Genomic DNA, 15,691 nt, shown 5'->3' on the forward strand with positions numbered 1-15,691 from the left:
GCACCCCTCAGGGCAAGGAGGCACAGACCGGCCCCCACAGACAGGTTTTGTGCTGCTTTTCAGCCCATCCCTCCCAAAGAGAAAGACCGTCCTGTAGTTTGCTTTTTATTTCTTCTCTGCTGCTAAAGGAGGCCAACCAAATATCATCGTATTATGCCCGTGAGCATAATGGCCATCAGTGTTTTGGCTGTATGATAGTGATGGCAATGCTGCTGCATATTTCATGGTGCTGACACCAGAAGAAATAAGGTGAGAGAAGGAGTGGGGCTGGACCCTCCAGCATGGAACAGGGAGAGGCACAAGGCCCAGCAGGAGGTGTCCCTGCTCATGGCAGGGGGTTGGAATGAGATGATCTTTAAGGTCCCTTCCACCCCAAACCATTCCATGATCCTATGATGACGGACCCTGCACAGCTATGGAAGTTTTGGTGCTGAATACTTCTGGTCCCGTTCATTACAGCAGAGATTGGGAACTGCAGTGTGACTCTGGTGCCAGGACCACATCCATCGTCAGTGATACAATGCTGCTTTTGGTTTTGACCTGCCCTACAAGAGCTGTCACGACTAATAAGGGTACTGGGAAATGTCCACACATTGTAAAGCGTAAGGAGGTGATTTCCTTACACTGTGACAGGATATGTGATAAAGAGGTATGGACAGAGGCAAGCAGCCTTTCCCGCTTGCTGCTATTTTCATCTGGCTATGAATAGCCTGGTGAGATCAGTATTATCTGTTCCGGGTTTTGTTATGTTTTGGGGAGGGATGTTTTCATATCTTTATTACATGGACCTATGTGCAGCCCCTGCTCTTCGAGGCTGAGGCGAGTCTGAATGATCCTGCACTGACCTAGGTGATGAAATGGGGGCGTTAAATACCCTGTTGTCACTAGTGGGTCCCGCCTAGCTAATTGGGAGGTTAAAGTTCCTAAAGCCATTCTCTTCCTCTGCATGCAAAGCAGTGTCTAGTCCTCGCGATCTGCTCGTGGGGTCTGTTGTTCATCTGGGCACATCCCAATGTGCAGCGTTGGGAAGGAGGGAAAGTACACGGTGAGAAATCACATCTGAGCGTGGAGTGCCCTGCAGATGGTCTGTAGACAATTTGTGTCTGTAGGCAGATGCTAGCAAGGGCACTGAGCTGGTAACGTGCATCCGAGCAGTTTGTGCTCGGGCTAGTTATGAAGAGCATTAACACAGTTCTGTTTTGAGCTGGAGCTGAGTTAAATCTCCTAGAAATAAAATGAAAATGCAGCATAAAGAAGGAGGCAGCCCCTTCAGCATCCGTCTATCCAAAAGGAGCTATGTTTCGTGCCTGCCAAGCATTTAATTTTCACCCGATAAAACTATTTGGAGGTGAGTTTCCTAGAAAAAAAAAACCCTCTAGAATGACACCCTTCTTCTGCAATAAAAAGAAAAGTAACTCGAAGACAGAGGATGCATTACTCCAGGCGAGAGGTCTGTAACATTCCTTTGTTCATGAACAGCTCTTACAGCTGCAGAAACCCTACCCGGCGCTGGACAAGCTATTTATTTTGGAAGGCTCTCCAGAGCTGCACCTTGCAGAGCGGTTCCTGCGGGCGCAGCTGCATGCCCGTGACCCCGCACGGCCAGCAGGCTCCCCTGGGGGTGATTCACCTGCGTTCGGTCACGTGTGGGCACACGCCGAGCGCCGAGGAACAAGGAAATGAGCATTGTCCGGGCCGTGGGCTGTCCCAGCGAGCTTGCACTTGGTGTGCCCCAACGCTGCTACGAGAGGGTGTCGCGCTCTGCTGAAGAAAGGTTGGTGTTTGCTTGCCCCTCCAAGCTGGGGGTTGGATGTTGGTTTGGGGCCGGGGAATGCACGTCATACTGCTGCTTGGTGCTTTGCTGGAGGGGGAAAGGGCAGTTCTGGACAGGTTAGAGACTGTCACGTCTGAAGGAAGGTTTGTTCCTTTTGTTACTGTCTCTCTTAGCTTTTCTGCAGGTGGTCGGTGCTCTCCTCCATCCGAGGGGTCGGCAGAGCTGTAGGCTCTGGCATTGCCCAGCTGTAGCAGGGCACGGTGTACGCTGCCTCTCGTGGCACTGCAAAACCGGCCCTGCAGGTGAAGACAACAGGAGTTGCAGCTGTGGGGAAAAGGCTTTTTGCACCTAAATGCTGGTAGGCAGCTCTCTGGTTCGCTAGATGGGGGCAGAGAGGGGTGTGAGGAATGATAGAAGCTCCCTGAGTAACACCTGGAACGAGCAAGCATCAAAGTCCCTTCCTGTGGAAGAGAAACCATAGCATGACACGGGTCTGCGAAGCGAGCAGCGTGGGGTGGGTGGAAGCAGAGCAGTTGTTACTGGATTTTCTGATAAAATGCTCAGGGATATCAGATGAAGCAAGCAAGCGGCAGGTCAAAACGAAACACGGGCAGATACTTTTTCACTGAATGCGTGGTGGGACTGTGGGGCTTTGAGGATATCGCAAATGCTTAAAATTGATGTGAGTTCAGCAAGTACCGAGGAGGATCTGTGAAGTGCACAGAGGTTGCCCCTGCTGCAGGGAGGCCCTGCCCTGCCCCTGCAGGATGCTGAGCACAGGCTGGCTTGCTGTCCTCTCCCCAGCTGCATCCCCTTAGCCCTTGTTGAGGATGAGCTCGTGTGTCACAGGGCAATCTAGCTGTCTGTGGCCATCCCTCTGTTGTTAAATTGGACACTGGAGAACCTGCCGGGGGACAAGGTGCACAGCTCCCACCGGGCTGGGTTAACATGGCAGCCCTCGCTGCTTCGCAAGTGCCTGGGCTCCGGGCTTGCTGAGCTGCACAGCAGCCGAACATGCTGTCACAGGTCTCTGCTGCTGGCTGGAGCGTTTGCTGCTTCCTGCTGTGGCAGCCAAAAGAAATCAAAAGCTAGCACAGGATGAGATGCAGCCAGTTGTGCCACACGGTAGGTCATGCTTCTGCTTGTCTCCGCACTGCCCTCAGCACCCACGTTTGTCAACACTGCTGGGCGTGCAGGTTGATCTCTGTGATAATCTCTTCCCCAGAAAAAAGCAGTTGGAAGGAAGTACATTGGATATCCAGTGTCCTCAGATTTCTGGTTGTTACTGGAGCCACGTTAAGCTGCTTTGCCCACCCTTGTGTCATGACAAGTGGCAGGACCTGCGGGGCTGCTCCCATCACGGCACTGCAGTGCCTGAGAGCAGCCCGAGTGTGCTCTGTGTGGATTTAAGTGGATGCCACTGATCCAGACCCAGGTAATTCCCTCTTCCAATACTCACCAGTTTGGCTCCTGCTGCCAGAGAGCTGGGAGGGGTCTCCCACCATCAGGGGTAGAGGAGGGAGCAACTTCTTTGTGCTCAGCACTGTTTGTCCAAAGACAATTTGTTTCGGTGGGCTAACAAAGACATTTGCGCTGGGAAAGTCCCAGTCTAGGACAAAATCTGCCCCGGCGCTGCCTGATGACTCCCACCATCGCCTTACAAATCTACAAGGATTTCGTGTTTCCCATGCCTTGCGTGAGGCCCGTGGGGTCCCAGCTTTCTTGCGGCTCTGCAGAGGTGGGTGTCCACACTGCTCATCCCCGCGCTCTCTGAGCTGTTCCTTAACGGGGCTTTGAGAGGGGAGAGGGTTCTGGGTAACGTCACAAAGCAAATCAAAGCTGTGTGGTGCTGCTGAAGGAGTGAAAGTGTCAGCTCTGGGGTTAGGCAACCTGGGGGAGTTTTAGCCTTAATCCACTGCAGTCACAGAGCCAAGCAAACAAACAATGCACTCTCCCTGTGTCCTTGAGGGGTTAACTGGGGGGTTCTCCCATTTCAAGGCTTGCTCTGCAGAGGCTAAGACGCGACATCACAGTGTGCCCATCGGAGACTGCGTGGCTCGAGGCACAGCAGTGATGGTGCCGCGTGCGGAGATCCTTTGTGAGCTGTGTTTGCTCCTGCGGGCCTGGGTCAGCAGCTTTGTGGCTCCCGAGCTGCCAGCAAAACCTCCAGCTGGAGCAGTCTGCTGGAGCAGCCCTTTTTCCCACAGAAAGCGCGTGAAGTGGTTTGATTTTTAACTATTTTGAAACAAAAGAAGGAGTTGGCTGTTTGGTTTCTGTTAACCTTTTCCTTCTAGCATAACTGTTCCAAGAAGATAAAGCATTCCCAGAAAAGGGCCATTTACAAAGAAACATTTTTTGTAGTTTGTCTAACTGACTGCTCTCCTGATGAATAAATATGAGCTTCTGCTGAAAATGTTTTCTGCAGTAATTCCAGCCCACATGTCATGGGGTTGTTAAAAATAAATAAAAATTCTAGAGAAGCAAATACTGCGAGAAATGTGTCCCTAGATACCTTTTAAAAAAAAATAAAAAAATAAAATCTGTCCCAGAAATTTGTTAGCCTGTCTTTTTTAGCAGTAAGATTGTGCCTGAGAGCCAGAAAGAATAGGAGATAGGGACCAGAAGTGGAAGTGCCTTGCCAAGATGGATGAAATGCAGGTTTAAACGGTAGAAATTCATCAGTTTCTTTTTTTTTTTATTACTGTTTTTGTTCCAAATGAAGTGGTATCAATAGTTTCTCTGATGATAAAGGTTGTAAACGTAGTGTGACATGCACAGCCGTGGTTGCTTTAAAGAAATATGTGAAATGGTAAATTTTCTTCTTTCCCTAAAATGTTTTACAATAATGACAGTGTTTTTATGACAAGGTCCATTCATTTCAGTGCTCAGACTTCTTTTATGTCCTGTGGTATTTGTTGTAAACATTACAGACAGATAGCAGTTCTTCTACATGTTGTTACACCCTTTTGAAACAAACATGTGGGAATGTATCATCTGGAAAACTCTGTTCATCTGTAAAATGATGTCAAAGGAGGAAATATCTTCGCTCGACTTTGCATAGGCCAGCTCAAGAAGAGGTGCGTCGTGTGGAGGCAGTCGAAAGCAGGGTGACAAAAACGCTCAGAAGCAGAGCTCTGAGGAGCACTCGAAGGAGCCGGAGTGGTGCTGGGTGGCTCGGGAAGGCTGGCTGCCACCGTGGGCAGGAGGACAAGCTGGGGACAGGCAGCAGAGGAGGCTTCCTGCTGCAGTTAGCTTTTCCCCCATCAGGGGAGAATTTAGTGACCTGGCTCCCAAGGCTGTGGCTTTGGGAGAACAAGCCACATGATGAAAGCCACAGTCACCTGACGGGCTTGGACACGGTGGAAAAATCCCACCTGGTGAGCTAGAAACTGCTTCCACGGACGGGAGCAGAACTTCTCCTCCCTTGGAGGTGCACCTTCCTGCCCTCAGGTTGGCCGGGGAGAGGAAAAGGGATAAAGCAGCAGAGCAACACATGATTGACTCTTCCTCCACACCCTGCAGCCTCTGGCTGTTTTTGGTGCCTGCTGAAATACTGAGTGCTCTGTTTGAACGGCAAATAACAGTGCAGCAGAAGGCACAGTGTGCTGATGTTAGAAGATGAGCAGCCTCTGGCATTGTACGGCCTGACATGCAGCAGTAACACTTGCAGATTGCTGTTCGGTCGTTTTCCAGTTGCTTTGCAAAGGCAAAGCAACTTACCCTCGGTCTCATTTAGGGCAGGAAGAAGCGTGGAATAGAAGAATGGAGATAAAAAGCAAGCAAGCAATTTGGTAATTCATATGCGTATCTTGCTTACAGCCCGCTGAGTCAACTGCTTACCTGTTAAGCAGGAAAGCAGCTAAAATAAAATCCCGCCTGGGTTAGGGTAGCACCGTGTGAGGAGCTGTAGGACGGGGAGGAAAGGAGGGCAGCTCATTTTGGAACTTGTGCTGAAGAACAAACAAAAACCCCCAATGTACACATTCGGTTACCATATGGCGCGCTTATCACAAACGGCATCTCGGCGTTATTTCTTTGCAGGGATGCTTGAACTCCACGGAGGCAGACTTTGCCGCTGAGGAAAGCGCATGCTGGAGGTGCCGGGGTTGCCGTTGGTGAGACGACGCAGCTAAGGCGGGCGGTGAGCTCGCTCCTTGCCGTGCATGCCTGCTTGATTGACATTGGCTCCCAAATCGCTGCGACTGTGCCTGAAGAAAAGCGAAGGAGCATCGTTTTGCTGGGAGAAATTTCCTGGCAGGGGAAGGCATGTGGTGCAGAGAAACGTGCCAGGGAAGAGCTGCCTAGTGCCTGCAAGTGCGGGTCCAGGTGCTAGCACAACTTCCACCCAAGCTGGCCATGCTGCTGTGAAGCCCTTTTTTCCCCAGCACCGGGGCGGGCTGCAGCAGGGGCTGCCCATGGCACTGCGGCACGCTGGGCTGGATTAGTTGTCGGTGTGTCACTGCTTCGGCTGGCTGAAGAGCTGAAGAACAGCACAGGGAAGATGTTGGACCTGAGCTTCCTGACCGAGGAGGAGTATGAGAAGCTGATGAAGGTTCTGCAGAGAGATGCGGAGCTGAAGAAGAAGGACGGGGATCGCATCAGGTGAGAGAGCGTGCAAAACCAGCCAGACGTGAGCTCCCACTGGGGGGATTTCTTTACTTCTTTTAGACGAGGATGTGTGAGTGTGTGTGTGTGTGTGCGCACAGGGAGAGATGCAGGCTGCAGCAGTGCTGTCCCTTCATGCCTGGATCCCGAAGGATCTTTTCATTGCACCTCCTGCTTTTCCAGCCAGCCTGCTGTGCTGCCACCCCTGCTCTGTGGGACTGAGGGGCTGGGCTCTCCTTTTGCTTAATCAGTAGCTCTCAGAGATGCGAAGGGGAATGTCCCTTTCCTGCTTCGGGGGGGAGATGCCAATTTCTCAGTGTCAGGGGTCAGAGCAGGGCAGTAGCTGCTGCCTTGTTTTCCTCACTCACCAGCAGGAATCCCTTGCAGAGTTTCTAAGTGAGAGTTTACATCCTGATCCCCAAGGTGGGTGTGTACACAGCAGGCAGAGAGGGGCAGTGAGAGGCTACGTGATCTGCCAAAGGTCTGCAGGGAGCCAAGAATCACTGTGAGTCCAGCACGCTCACCTCCGGGCATCCTGGGGCTCGGCTCGGGCTGATCGGGATTGCTTGTTGCTGCTGTCACTTTTTAAATGCCAGCCTTTTGACCATCTGCTCTGACAGTATGCACTGGGCTCAGGAAGCTGGCACCAAATTCCCTACGGCTAGGAATGAGTAGCTCAGTGGGTGGGGATGGCACTGTGCCACATTAACCCCCCCTCCCCCCCCAAGTTAAGGATGTGATTCTTTGACTTCCCACTGAGTCAAAAAAAAAAAGGGTAAGCCCCTTGTAGGATGGATGCTCGGGGCTCGAAGGGGTGAGTGGGTTTGCAGCAGGCTTTGGGGAGCCTCTGTGCCCTGCCCTCTGCTCGGGGCCGAGAGCTGGTGGTGGCACACAAGCAGCTTGGGCTTGAGGTGTGTGTGGCTGCATGCTCTTGCTTCTCCCCTGAACTGAAACATTAAAAAGAAATCCTTTTTGTTTTTTTTCTTAAGATTTTTTCCTTTTTTTTTCCTTTCTTTCTGTAATGCACTAAAATTTCTGCTCTTTTGTGGAGGTTTGGGGAAAGATATTTGGATGATTTTGGTTTGGAAGCTATTGCACAAAAGGCTTTCATGTGGGAGCAAAGTGAGTTAAACCCTAAGCGGAGTGGTGTCAGGTGCCCCTTGCTATCAGCATGGCTGAGTGAAGTACGACCTGTGGTAGGGGTTTCTTCTGGCCTCTGAGGTCTCTCAGGGCCCCTGAGCTGTGGTAAGCTGCAGGAGGCAGTGCCAGCTGAAAGGCAGCTAATCCGCTGAGCAGTAGTATAAAAACAAAATGACTGGAGGAGAGTTAAAAGCCCAGGGTAAGCAAACAGAGCACTGAAGGATTTAGGTGCCAAAACCCAGCCCTGGGTGTGCCCAAGCTAGTTACAGTAAGAGAAGCTGTGCTCAGGAAGGAGAGCTAACTGTTTGTGTGCCAAAATCAGCATGGCAGGAGGAGCAGGGAGAGGAGCAGGCTCTGGGGAGAATGCTGAGGGCCAGGCCAGCGCCCTGGATGACAGAATTTATTCTCCCAGTGTGCATCAGATTTGATCCATAAAGAGCAGCTCATAATGACATGAATAGACAAATAAAATAAAGAAGTGCAGGACTTGTAAACAACCCCACACCTTTCCAAACCCTCAGGGCTGCAAAGGAAATGGACAAATCTCCTTGCCAGGTGACTCAGTTATGAACATGCAGTTTGTAAGAGGTGAAGGCCTGTGCTTACAAGGTGCTGTTCCTTCTTCCAAAAAAAAAAAAAAGTCAGCTTTCACTTTTATGCTTGTTTGGCCCTTGTGATTATAGGGAATAACCTCTGGATCCTTTGTAGTAGCATATAGGAGAATTGTACATAAAGCTGTTATGAAAGAGCTCAGGGAAAGTTGAAGCATTGGAGATCTTTTTAGTGTGTAATGTTCTTGTTGATTTGCAGGAGGATACAAGGCTCCATCAAAGATGAAAAGAAGAAGAAGTTTGTGACAGGCGAATGGTTTTCGGAAGTGAAGGCAAAACGGTTTCAAGAAGACTTGGAGGGGTCGGATCTGCTTCGGGCATCGATCAGAAGGAAAAAGGGCAAACTAGAAAGTAAGCATGTTACTGTGCGTCTTAAGTAAACAAATTGATGGAGCAGGAAACAGTGGCCAGGTGTGTGGGTCTCCCTGTACTGGGAGCCTCTTGGGGACCAGTCTTTATGTTTTAAGAAAGAGGTTCTCAGCCAAATTGTCAGTACTAGAAAAAAAATTGCTTATCAAAATCAGGGCCCAAAATAAAAATTACAGTGTGACAGAGGACCAAGATAAAAGCTGTTTACCAGCTCCATGCAGTAAATGCCTTTTCCCCATTTCAACTACTTTATTCCAAAATATGTATTTGTCAGAGGTCACTCGTATCATTTCTTGTCATGGAAGCAGGAAGTGAAAGGGATGATGTGGGGCAGTTTCTGGCATCAAACTGATACGTGTGGGTCAAAGCCCCCTCCAATTCCTAGAGTGATCTGATGGAAAACAGCCAGCTGCTCTGGCAGGCCTCCAGGATGGAGGGGTCAGTCACATCTCTGCAAAGGGAGGGCTTGCCTCTTGTCTCCTGGCAGAAATTTGCCCTCTCCAAGAGGAGAGTGATGGCCCATACCTAGCTTTTTACCTGGGAGTAATTCCAAGGCACGATGTGGCTTTCCAAGTAAAAAGGGCTTTGGGGCCAAGTCTGAGTGGTACCCAGGCTGCTGTGCTGTAGCGTGGCTCGTCTGGCACCACGTGCTGATTGGAAGCAGATGTACTGCATGATGCTCAACATGCAGTTGGACTCTCGTGGTGGCATACACAATAGAACAGATCAGATTTGCTGGCTCAGGGCACTGAAGAGAAGAGAGCAGCCCAATGTGAAATGAGCAGGGCTGTACTTTGAGGCCAAGGTAACCAGCCTGGAGCTGGCACTCGGTGCTGAACATTTGTGCAAGGCAGAACTGACTCACACCCAGTCCTCAACGTGAAGACAGGCCAGCCGACTCCACAGCAGGACTGTGGAACTGCAGCCCAGCCTCCCACAACCTCCTTGCTTATTTATCAGGGTGGGTAGTCACAGATACTCAGACCTGGTGGTGCGTTAGTGGCTGCTGCTGCTCGGAAGCAATACCCATAATAGAGAGCTCCTCACAAAGTCCTAAAACAAAGACCTTATAACGGGGCTCTGGAAGGTCAGGGTTGTCTTCCATCTGTCCAAAACTCAAATGTCTCCTCCACCAGTTTGGTTCAGCCATCTTCCCTGGGTCCATATTTCCTTCTTGGGGTTGCAGTAACATAAATCACTCCTTTGTTTGCTGGGCCTCATTGGCCAGGATTTCTCTGTAACATTAATTTCCTCCCCTTTCCGAACCCATTTAGGTTACCCCTCTTAGCTCCACATTACTCAGACACGCTCCAAGCTAAGCAGTGGCCAGGGACTTCACTAACCGAGAGCTTCATTTTCTTTTTGCATTTTGCTTATCCCTCACAGCTCTTGTAACTCAGCATAGATTCATTGGAGCCTCTGATGCAGAACTGGCCCATCATATTTCACATAGAGTTGCTTTTATCCTTGGTATTAAGGATTCATAATGTCATTAAATTTACTATTTTGTCATCCCTCCAGAGTGCTAAAACACGTAAAACCTTTTACAGCTTGGCAGAGTTGCCTGGCCATTTCTGCAGGGCATACTCTGCTTGCTGAGGATGTGCATTTGTGATTTAACTCTTACTGCCAACATGTATGTGTGAGATATGGCCTGTGTACGTATAAGATATGGCCTCAGGTTATCATCTAAAATAATCTCTTTATTAATACAGCACTTGTATACAAGTTACATTTTTGCATGTGCATTTTCAGTACTTGGCTAATGCTGTTTTAAGAAGGATGAAGCAAATATTACTGAACTACTGTAGCAATTATGTTTAGACTTAGTCCTCTATTTCTTGTACCTTTTTATCTCCTCTCCCTTTCTCTTTTTCTATTCCTAACCTTATTATGGTAAAGCACAGGTATAATATGACTGTATTGCCTCCTCTTACTTTGCTCACAGCTACTTTACAGCAGGGGTCGAGGACCAAGACTCTGCAGCTCGTATTTTCACCTTGCTGTTACCTTTTGCATGCTCAGCTCCCACAGTCATTATTGTATAGGGATTGCATCCCCTTGCCCACGAGGGCAAGCACTTCTCTCGTTGACTTGCCAGCAACAGGATTGCTCTGGTGAAAGCAGCACTTGGCCCACTGGGGAAGGACAAGGTTTGCGAGTGGTTTGGCCGCGCAGCTCCTGTTCAATTTGCAGTAGATGAGGGCCTTTGCTCGCCACCTTGACACCTTTTCAAGGTGATGAAGGGTTTTGTGTTCATTTACTCAAATAAACGTAACTTATTTGTGGCTCCAGGGATGTTAGTGCTGATTTAAGTCTTTGACGATTGTGTTAGGGAGTGAAATGAGAGAACTCCTGCCCAGAAGAGCCCCACCAGGGTAATTGCTGGCATTCCCTTTGCATGGCAAATGCACCGAGGAGGGTGGGCATCCATGCCTGCACAGAAAAAGGCCCAGTGACCTTTTCTCGAGGTGGATTTTAACCTTCAGAAGGGAGAGGGCTGTGTGGTTCCCTAAGGGATTTCACAGTTGCTATTGATTGTAACAGATGGCAGTAATAATCGGCATCAATATAAATCTATAAAATAGATACCCTGTATTCACAGTCTGCAGAGCGGCACAGATGGATGAATTTGGTGCTAACTGCTCCTTGAGCTTGTGTGCAACGGATGAGAGCTAAAAATTGTCTAGCAGAGAGGCTGTTTTATTCCCCTGCCCATGCAAGTCACTCCTGACAGCACAGTTAGTGCTCGAGTGTTGGGTGTCTGTGCTTTAGAGTGGTAGGAAATGGGTGAAGCAGCTAAAATATTGGAGCAGGGGTGGCTCTGTAAATACACCTACAGACGAGTTGAACTGGTCAAACCACAGCGAGTTTCTGCTGGAATTTGCCTCTCAGTCTGTCTCCTGCTGAAGTTACCAGGGGTGTTTTGCTCATCTCGATGGATTATAACGCACTGTTGACCTTTTTGTTTGTGGCTGTCGAAGCCAGGTGTAGCTGTGTCGGTGGCTGAGCTGTTTTGACGGACAGGGAAGCGAACACCTCCTGCTGCTGCTGCCAGCCGGAGGTGGGAGCTGTCTGAGGAAGTCTCTGAGGGGGATGTGTCAGTGAGAAGCAGATTTCGTGCAGTGCCTGTGGAAGTGAGGTGAGAAATGAATGCAGACTTTGGTTGTTGAGGTCTTCTCAGTCACAGCAGGCAGAGGGAAAATGTGGGAGCCCTGCGTTTGGTTTTCTGGTTCCCCAGCAGTTATGTGCTGGCATCTCCCTGCCTTGGACTGGAGCAGAAGAGGAGGATGTGGCTCACTGTATAAACAAATGCTCCTCCGTGCGTTTTCCTATGCCTGCATGTGCCACCAGCCATGTCACAGCTTTTCTGTCCCACAATGATGTTCCGCAATGTTTTTTGCACAGTGACATTTCCATGGATGAAACACAGAGTTCCCAGTACTGCGGAAACCAGGGGAACACCCAGCTGCAATCTTGTGCGCGTGGTCCTTGCACAGACAGCCCCAAGCAGCACCTGTGGGGACACGGGGACGGCAGGGCTGGGTGCAAGGCAGGTGGGAAGGGCTGGGACAGCAGCATTTTGGTCAGTGAGGACACACAGACAGCAGGGAGTGATGCTCCATCTCCTGACACGCCCCTTAACCCTGGGCTGACTGTGCTGGCGGCACACAAGATGCACTGGAGCAGCACTGCTGTCACAGCCTGTCTGCAGGACTGATCTGCCCGTTGGTTTTCTGCACAAATAGCAAGCAAGGCTGGATTATTTCAGGTCACATCTGAATCCTTTGGGCCTCTGCTTCTATTATAGAATGAAATATAACCAAAAGAGATTTGGCAGTTTTTGTAAAAGGTAAATTTATTCTTTAAAACAGACCTAGATGCAAGTGAAAAAATATGTGCAAACCTTTTTTTTTTTTTTTTTGACCAGACTAAGCTTAGTTTGTTGTCGTTTTGAGAGTTTAATCCTTCTGGTTTTGCAGTAAAAAGCCTGTTTGCCAGCTGAACGCCTAATGCAACTTTATATCTTGGCAGGCTGCTTTAAAGGTTACCTTCTTCTATTGTTTTTTTTCTTCAGGGTCTTTGAGAGCTCAGAAGAAATAGCTGAGCCTTGTGCCAGTAAAAATAACAGGGCTCTCTTCATTAACTGTATTGGCCTCCTCCTTTGTTTGCCAAGATCGGATGACTTGGAGTCAAAACAGGAAGCGGCTGAATTTAAATCCTGGAACGGATTAACTTTATTGACAGCCAGGGCAGGGTCCTGCTAAGGTTTCCAGCAATGTGGCAGCTCCTGGCATGAGCCAGGCGTTGGGCAGCAATCTTTGGGCTCTCGGGCACGTGGGGCCCGGAGGAGCCACGTGGGGAACATGGGTGACACTGCCATGGGGCGTCCCCTTCTGCGGAGGCAGCGGGCAGTGCTGAATCCCCAGGGTTAGTGCTGGTGGGACTCATTTCCCAAGCCTTTGCTTTCCCCAGATAGCACACATTGGCCATTGCAAGGTCAATTAAATGTAATTTTTCAATTCTCTGTTACATTACAGATGAGGTTAACGAGCACATCCGGAGAGGGCTGGACAGCAAAGACGCCCCAGGTCCTCCCTTCCACGAGCACGCTGCTGGCATGGGAGAGGAGAGGTAACTGCCACTGCTCGTGCAGTGCTCTGGCTGCTGCTCGCATTTCTAATGAAAATTGAATGCTGCCCATTAAATCCTGCTCTTTAACTGAATTTCCAAGCCCATATTAGTAATAGGTTATATAGGATATTTTTTAAATCCTTTTTCCAGGAATTGTCAGAGTATCAATCCTCTACTACTAACTAAGTGCTAATGTGCTTATGCCAGAAAGGTCTTTTCCTGCATGATTTGATAAGGGGTCAGTAAAATGGAAGCTGTCTCTAATGCCAGGATATTCTGGGTAGTTTTTCAAAGTAATTATGATTTTTATTTTTATTTATTTATTTTTTTTGGCCATGGAACAAAGCTAACTAAATGAACTGTTTTAGAAACTGCTCGTTTCCTGCTGGTGCCAACCACTGCATCCAGTGCTCAGCACTCACCGACATGGCTTGGTAGATTTCGAGTTGTGCTGACTGTGCAGAAACACCCACTAAAAGAACCTCAGCGAGCAAATCAGTGACCTCACTCAATGTCTGTGGACTATGGAGAAGCCATTTAAATACCCACATTTTCATTAATTGTTGCTCCCATCTCATTTGCATTCTTTTGTCAGCAGAATGAGGAATTATTCTTTACAGGCAGCAGTTGCTACAATTAATTGTTAAATATGGGCCTTGACAACAGTTCCAGACCTCCTGCAGCTAACAATGGGTGTTGTGCGATGGAGGACCAGAGTCACATGCCCAAGACATTTGTGCTTGTTTTGGTCCTAATGTTTTTGTAGGATTTACTAAACCCTGAAAAGTTTGCTTTGTCTTCCTCATTCAGCCCTAAACACAAAGCATTTCCACCTGAACTCTCACCAGTGGTCCAACTTGACAGTTCTCCATCTGGAGAGCAGCCACCACTAGACACTACCAAAGACAGGAGAAGCAGTGAGGCAAACTGCCTGTGATATGTGTTTCTTTCATTTAGTTACCATGCAGTTAGTAATTAACTTATATTCCATGTGTGAAGATCTATATCCCATACTGTAGTTTTGCCCTGACTATTGATGGCATAATCATTCCTGGAGTTTCTGTATGCTCAATTAATCCAGTTATACCTCTGGCACCAGCTCCGGGTAGCCTTGTATTGGGCTGGGTTCTTAGCTAAAAGTGGCAAAGCAGCTGAGCAGAACAGACCCAATGCTGAAGACCGTCACGTTGCATGCTCAGAAGATGCCCAATCAAGTACATCCCTACCACTGATCTCCTTGCGCAGATGCTTCTCTTCTCCCACAGATTCAGCACACCCGTTCTTGATGCTGCAGAAGAGCGTAAAATCTTGCCAAAACCGAAGCCGAGACTTTCTGTCCCGCTGTTTGCATCACACAAGGTAGTGTAGCCACAGCCTCTGTGTTTGGATTGGTTATTCCTTGGATTTTCACAGTCTGTATCTACTGACAAGGACTCCACAGACTGTATGCCCTGGTATCTGTGCTCAAATAAACATTTTTCCAGACTTGCCAGGGTATATAGGGGCTTATAAAAGATGGAGAGCAACTTTTTGCTTGGGCAAATAATGATAGGACAAGGGGGAACGGTTTTAAACTAAAAGGGGAGGTTTAGATGAGATGTTAGGAGGAAATTCTTCACTCAGAGGGTGGGGAGGCACTGGAACAGGCTGCCCAGAGAAGGTGTGGATGCCCCATCCCTGGAGGTGACCAGGCTGGATGGGGCCCTGAGCAACCTGATCTAGTGGGTGGCATCTCTGCCCATGGCAGGGGGATGGAACCAGGTGATCTTTGAGGTCCCTTCCAACCCGAGCCATTCTAGGATTCCGTAATTCTATGATAAACATTGACAGGGTTTGTCTTCCATTCAGAGATCCAGTATACATGATGTCTCTTTGTCAGAGAGTGACACTGGAGCAAGTCCATTTGTGGCTACAACAGGCAGCTTACATTTGTCTAGAAAAGGTAAGGTTTTTGTTCAGTGAACCACTGGCTATTTCATTATTCAGAGTCAACACCAAGAAGCACCTTGCTTTTTCATTGTGTACAAATGAATAACAAAGAGCATTTCTTATCTTTGTGTATAAGAATGGGCTGCCAACATTTGTGTGAAATATGCCCAAGGCAGCAGGAACCAAGAAAAAAATCTCTGATGACTAAAACTTCTCCTGGCTGTCAGTATATTTTACACTGAGTGCTTGGCTAACAACTCCTTAATGCACAGATCCAAGTTACCTTCTCTTTCTTCTTCTGCCTTGAATGTGTGGTGTATTTTTGGTACATAGCAAATAGCCAGCAGGAAAGCTGTCAAGCTAAAAGCAAAGCTGTGAAAAAATTCCAACTCACAGCAACAATTTAGAGCTCAGTGGATTTTTTCCCTGTCCTGTTGCAGAAAGAAGAGCTGGCTTTTTCAGGGTTTTCTTCAGAGGGAAGGGGGTTTGCTGGACTCTCAAAATAGGGAAGAATTAGAAACATATTGACGGTTTCTGGAAACCCCTCCTGGCTTCCCTTTGAGAAGCTGCAGCCCAGACCTTCCAGGTGAATAAGATGTGATGTGGTAGGTTGTGAGCCTCTGTTGTT

The 15,691-nt window shown here is 48.7% G+C and overlaps 1 protein-coding gene across 9 annotated transcripts in view; it reads left to right on the forward strand.

The window, feature by feature from the left end:
* LOC308176990 (synaptotagmin-like protein 2) overlaps positions 1–15,691 on the forward strand; it is a 72,098-nt gene that overhangs the window by 39,580 nt on the left and 16,827 nt on the right. For 3 of the 9 annotated variants that reach the window (XM_080553530.1, XM_080553531.1, XM_080553527.1), the window contains 5 exons: positions 5,816–6,376; positions 8,330–8,481; positions 13,041–13,134; positions 14,400–14,493; positions 14,983–15,076. In XM_080553530.1, the coding sequence (XP_080409656.1) occupies positions 6,276–6,376; positions 8,330–8,481; positions 13,041–13,134; positions 14,400–14,493; positions 14,983–15,076 (535 nt within the window). In that variant the 5' untranslated portion in view covers positions 5,816–6,275. Of the gene's footprint in view, positions 1–722; positions 1,775–1,801; positions 1,918–2,999; positions 3,210–4,719; positions 5,152–5,204; positions 5,566–5,815; positions 6,377–8,329; positions 8,482–13,040; positions 13,135–14,399; positions 14,494–14,982; positions 15,077–15,691 lie in introns of those variants that run through there. The other 6 variants (XM_080553528.1, XM_080553526.1, XM_080553533.1 and 3 more) reach the window with 6 other exon arrangements.

Source organism: Anser brachyrhynchus (assembly GCF_964034855.1).
Source record: "Anser brachyrhynchus genome assembly, chromosome: 13".
In the NCBI taxonomy this organism is placed as follows: Eukaryota; Metazoa; Chordata; class Aves; order Anseriformes; family Anatidae; genus Anser; species Anser brachyrhynchus.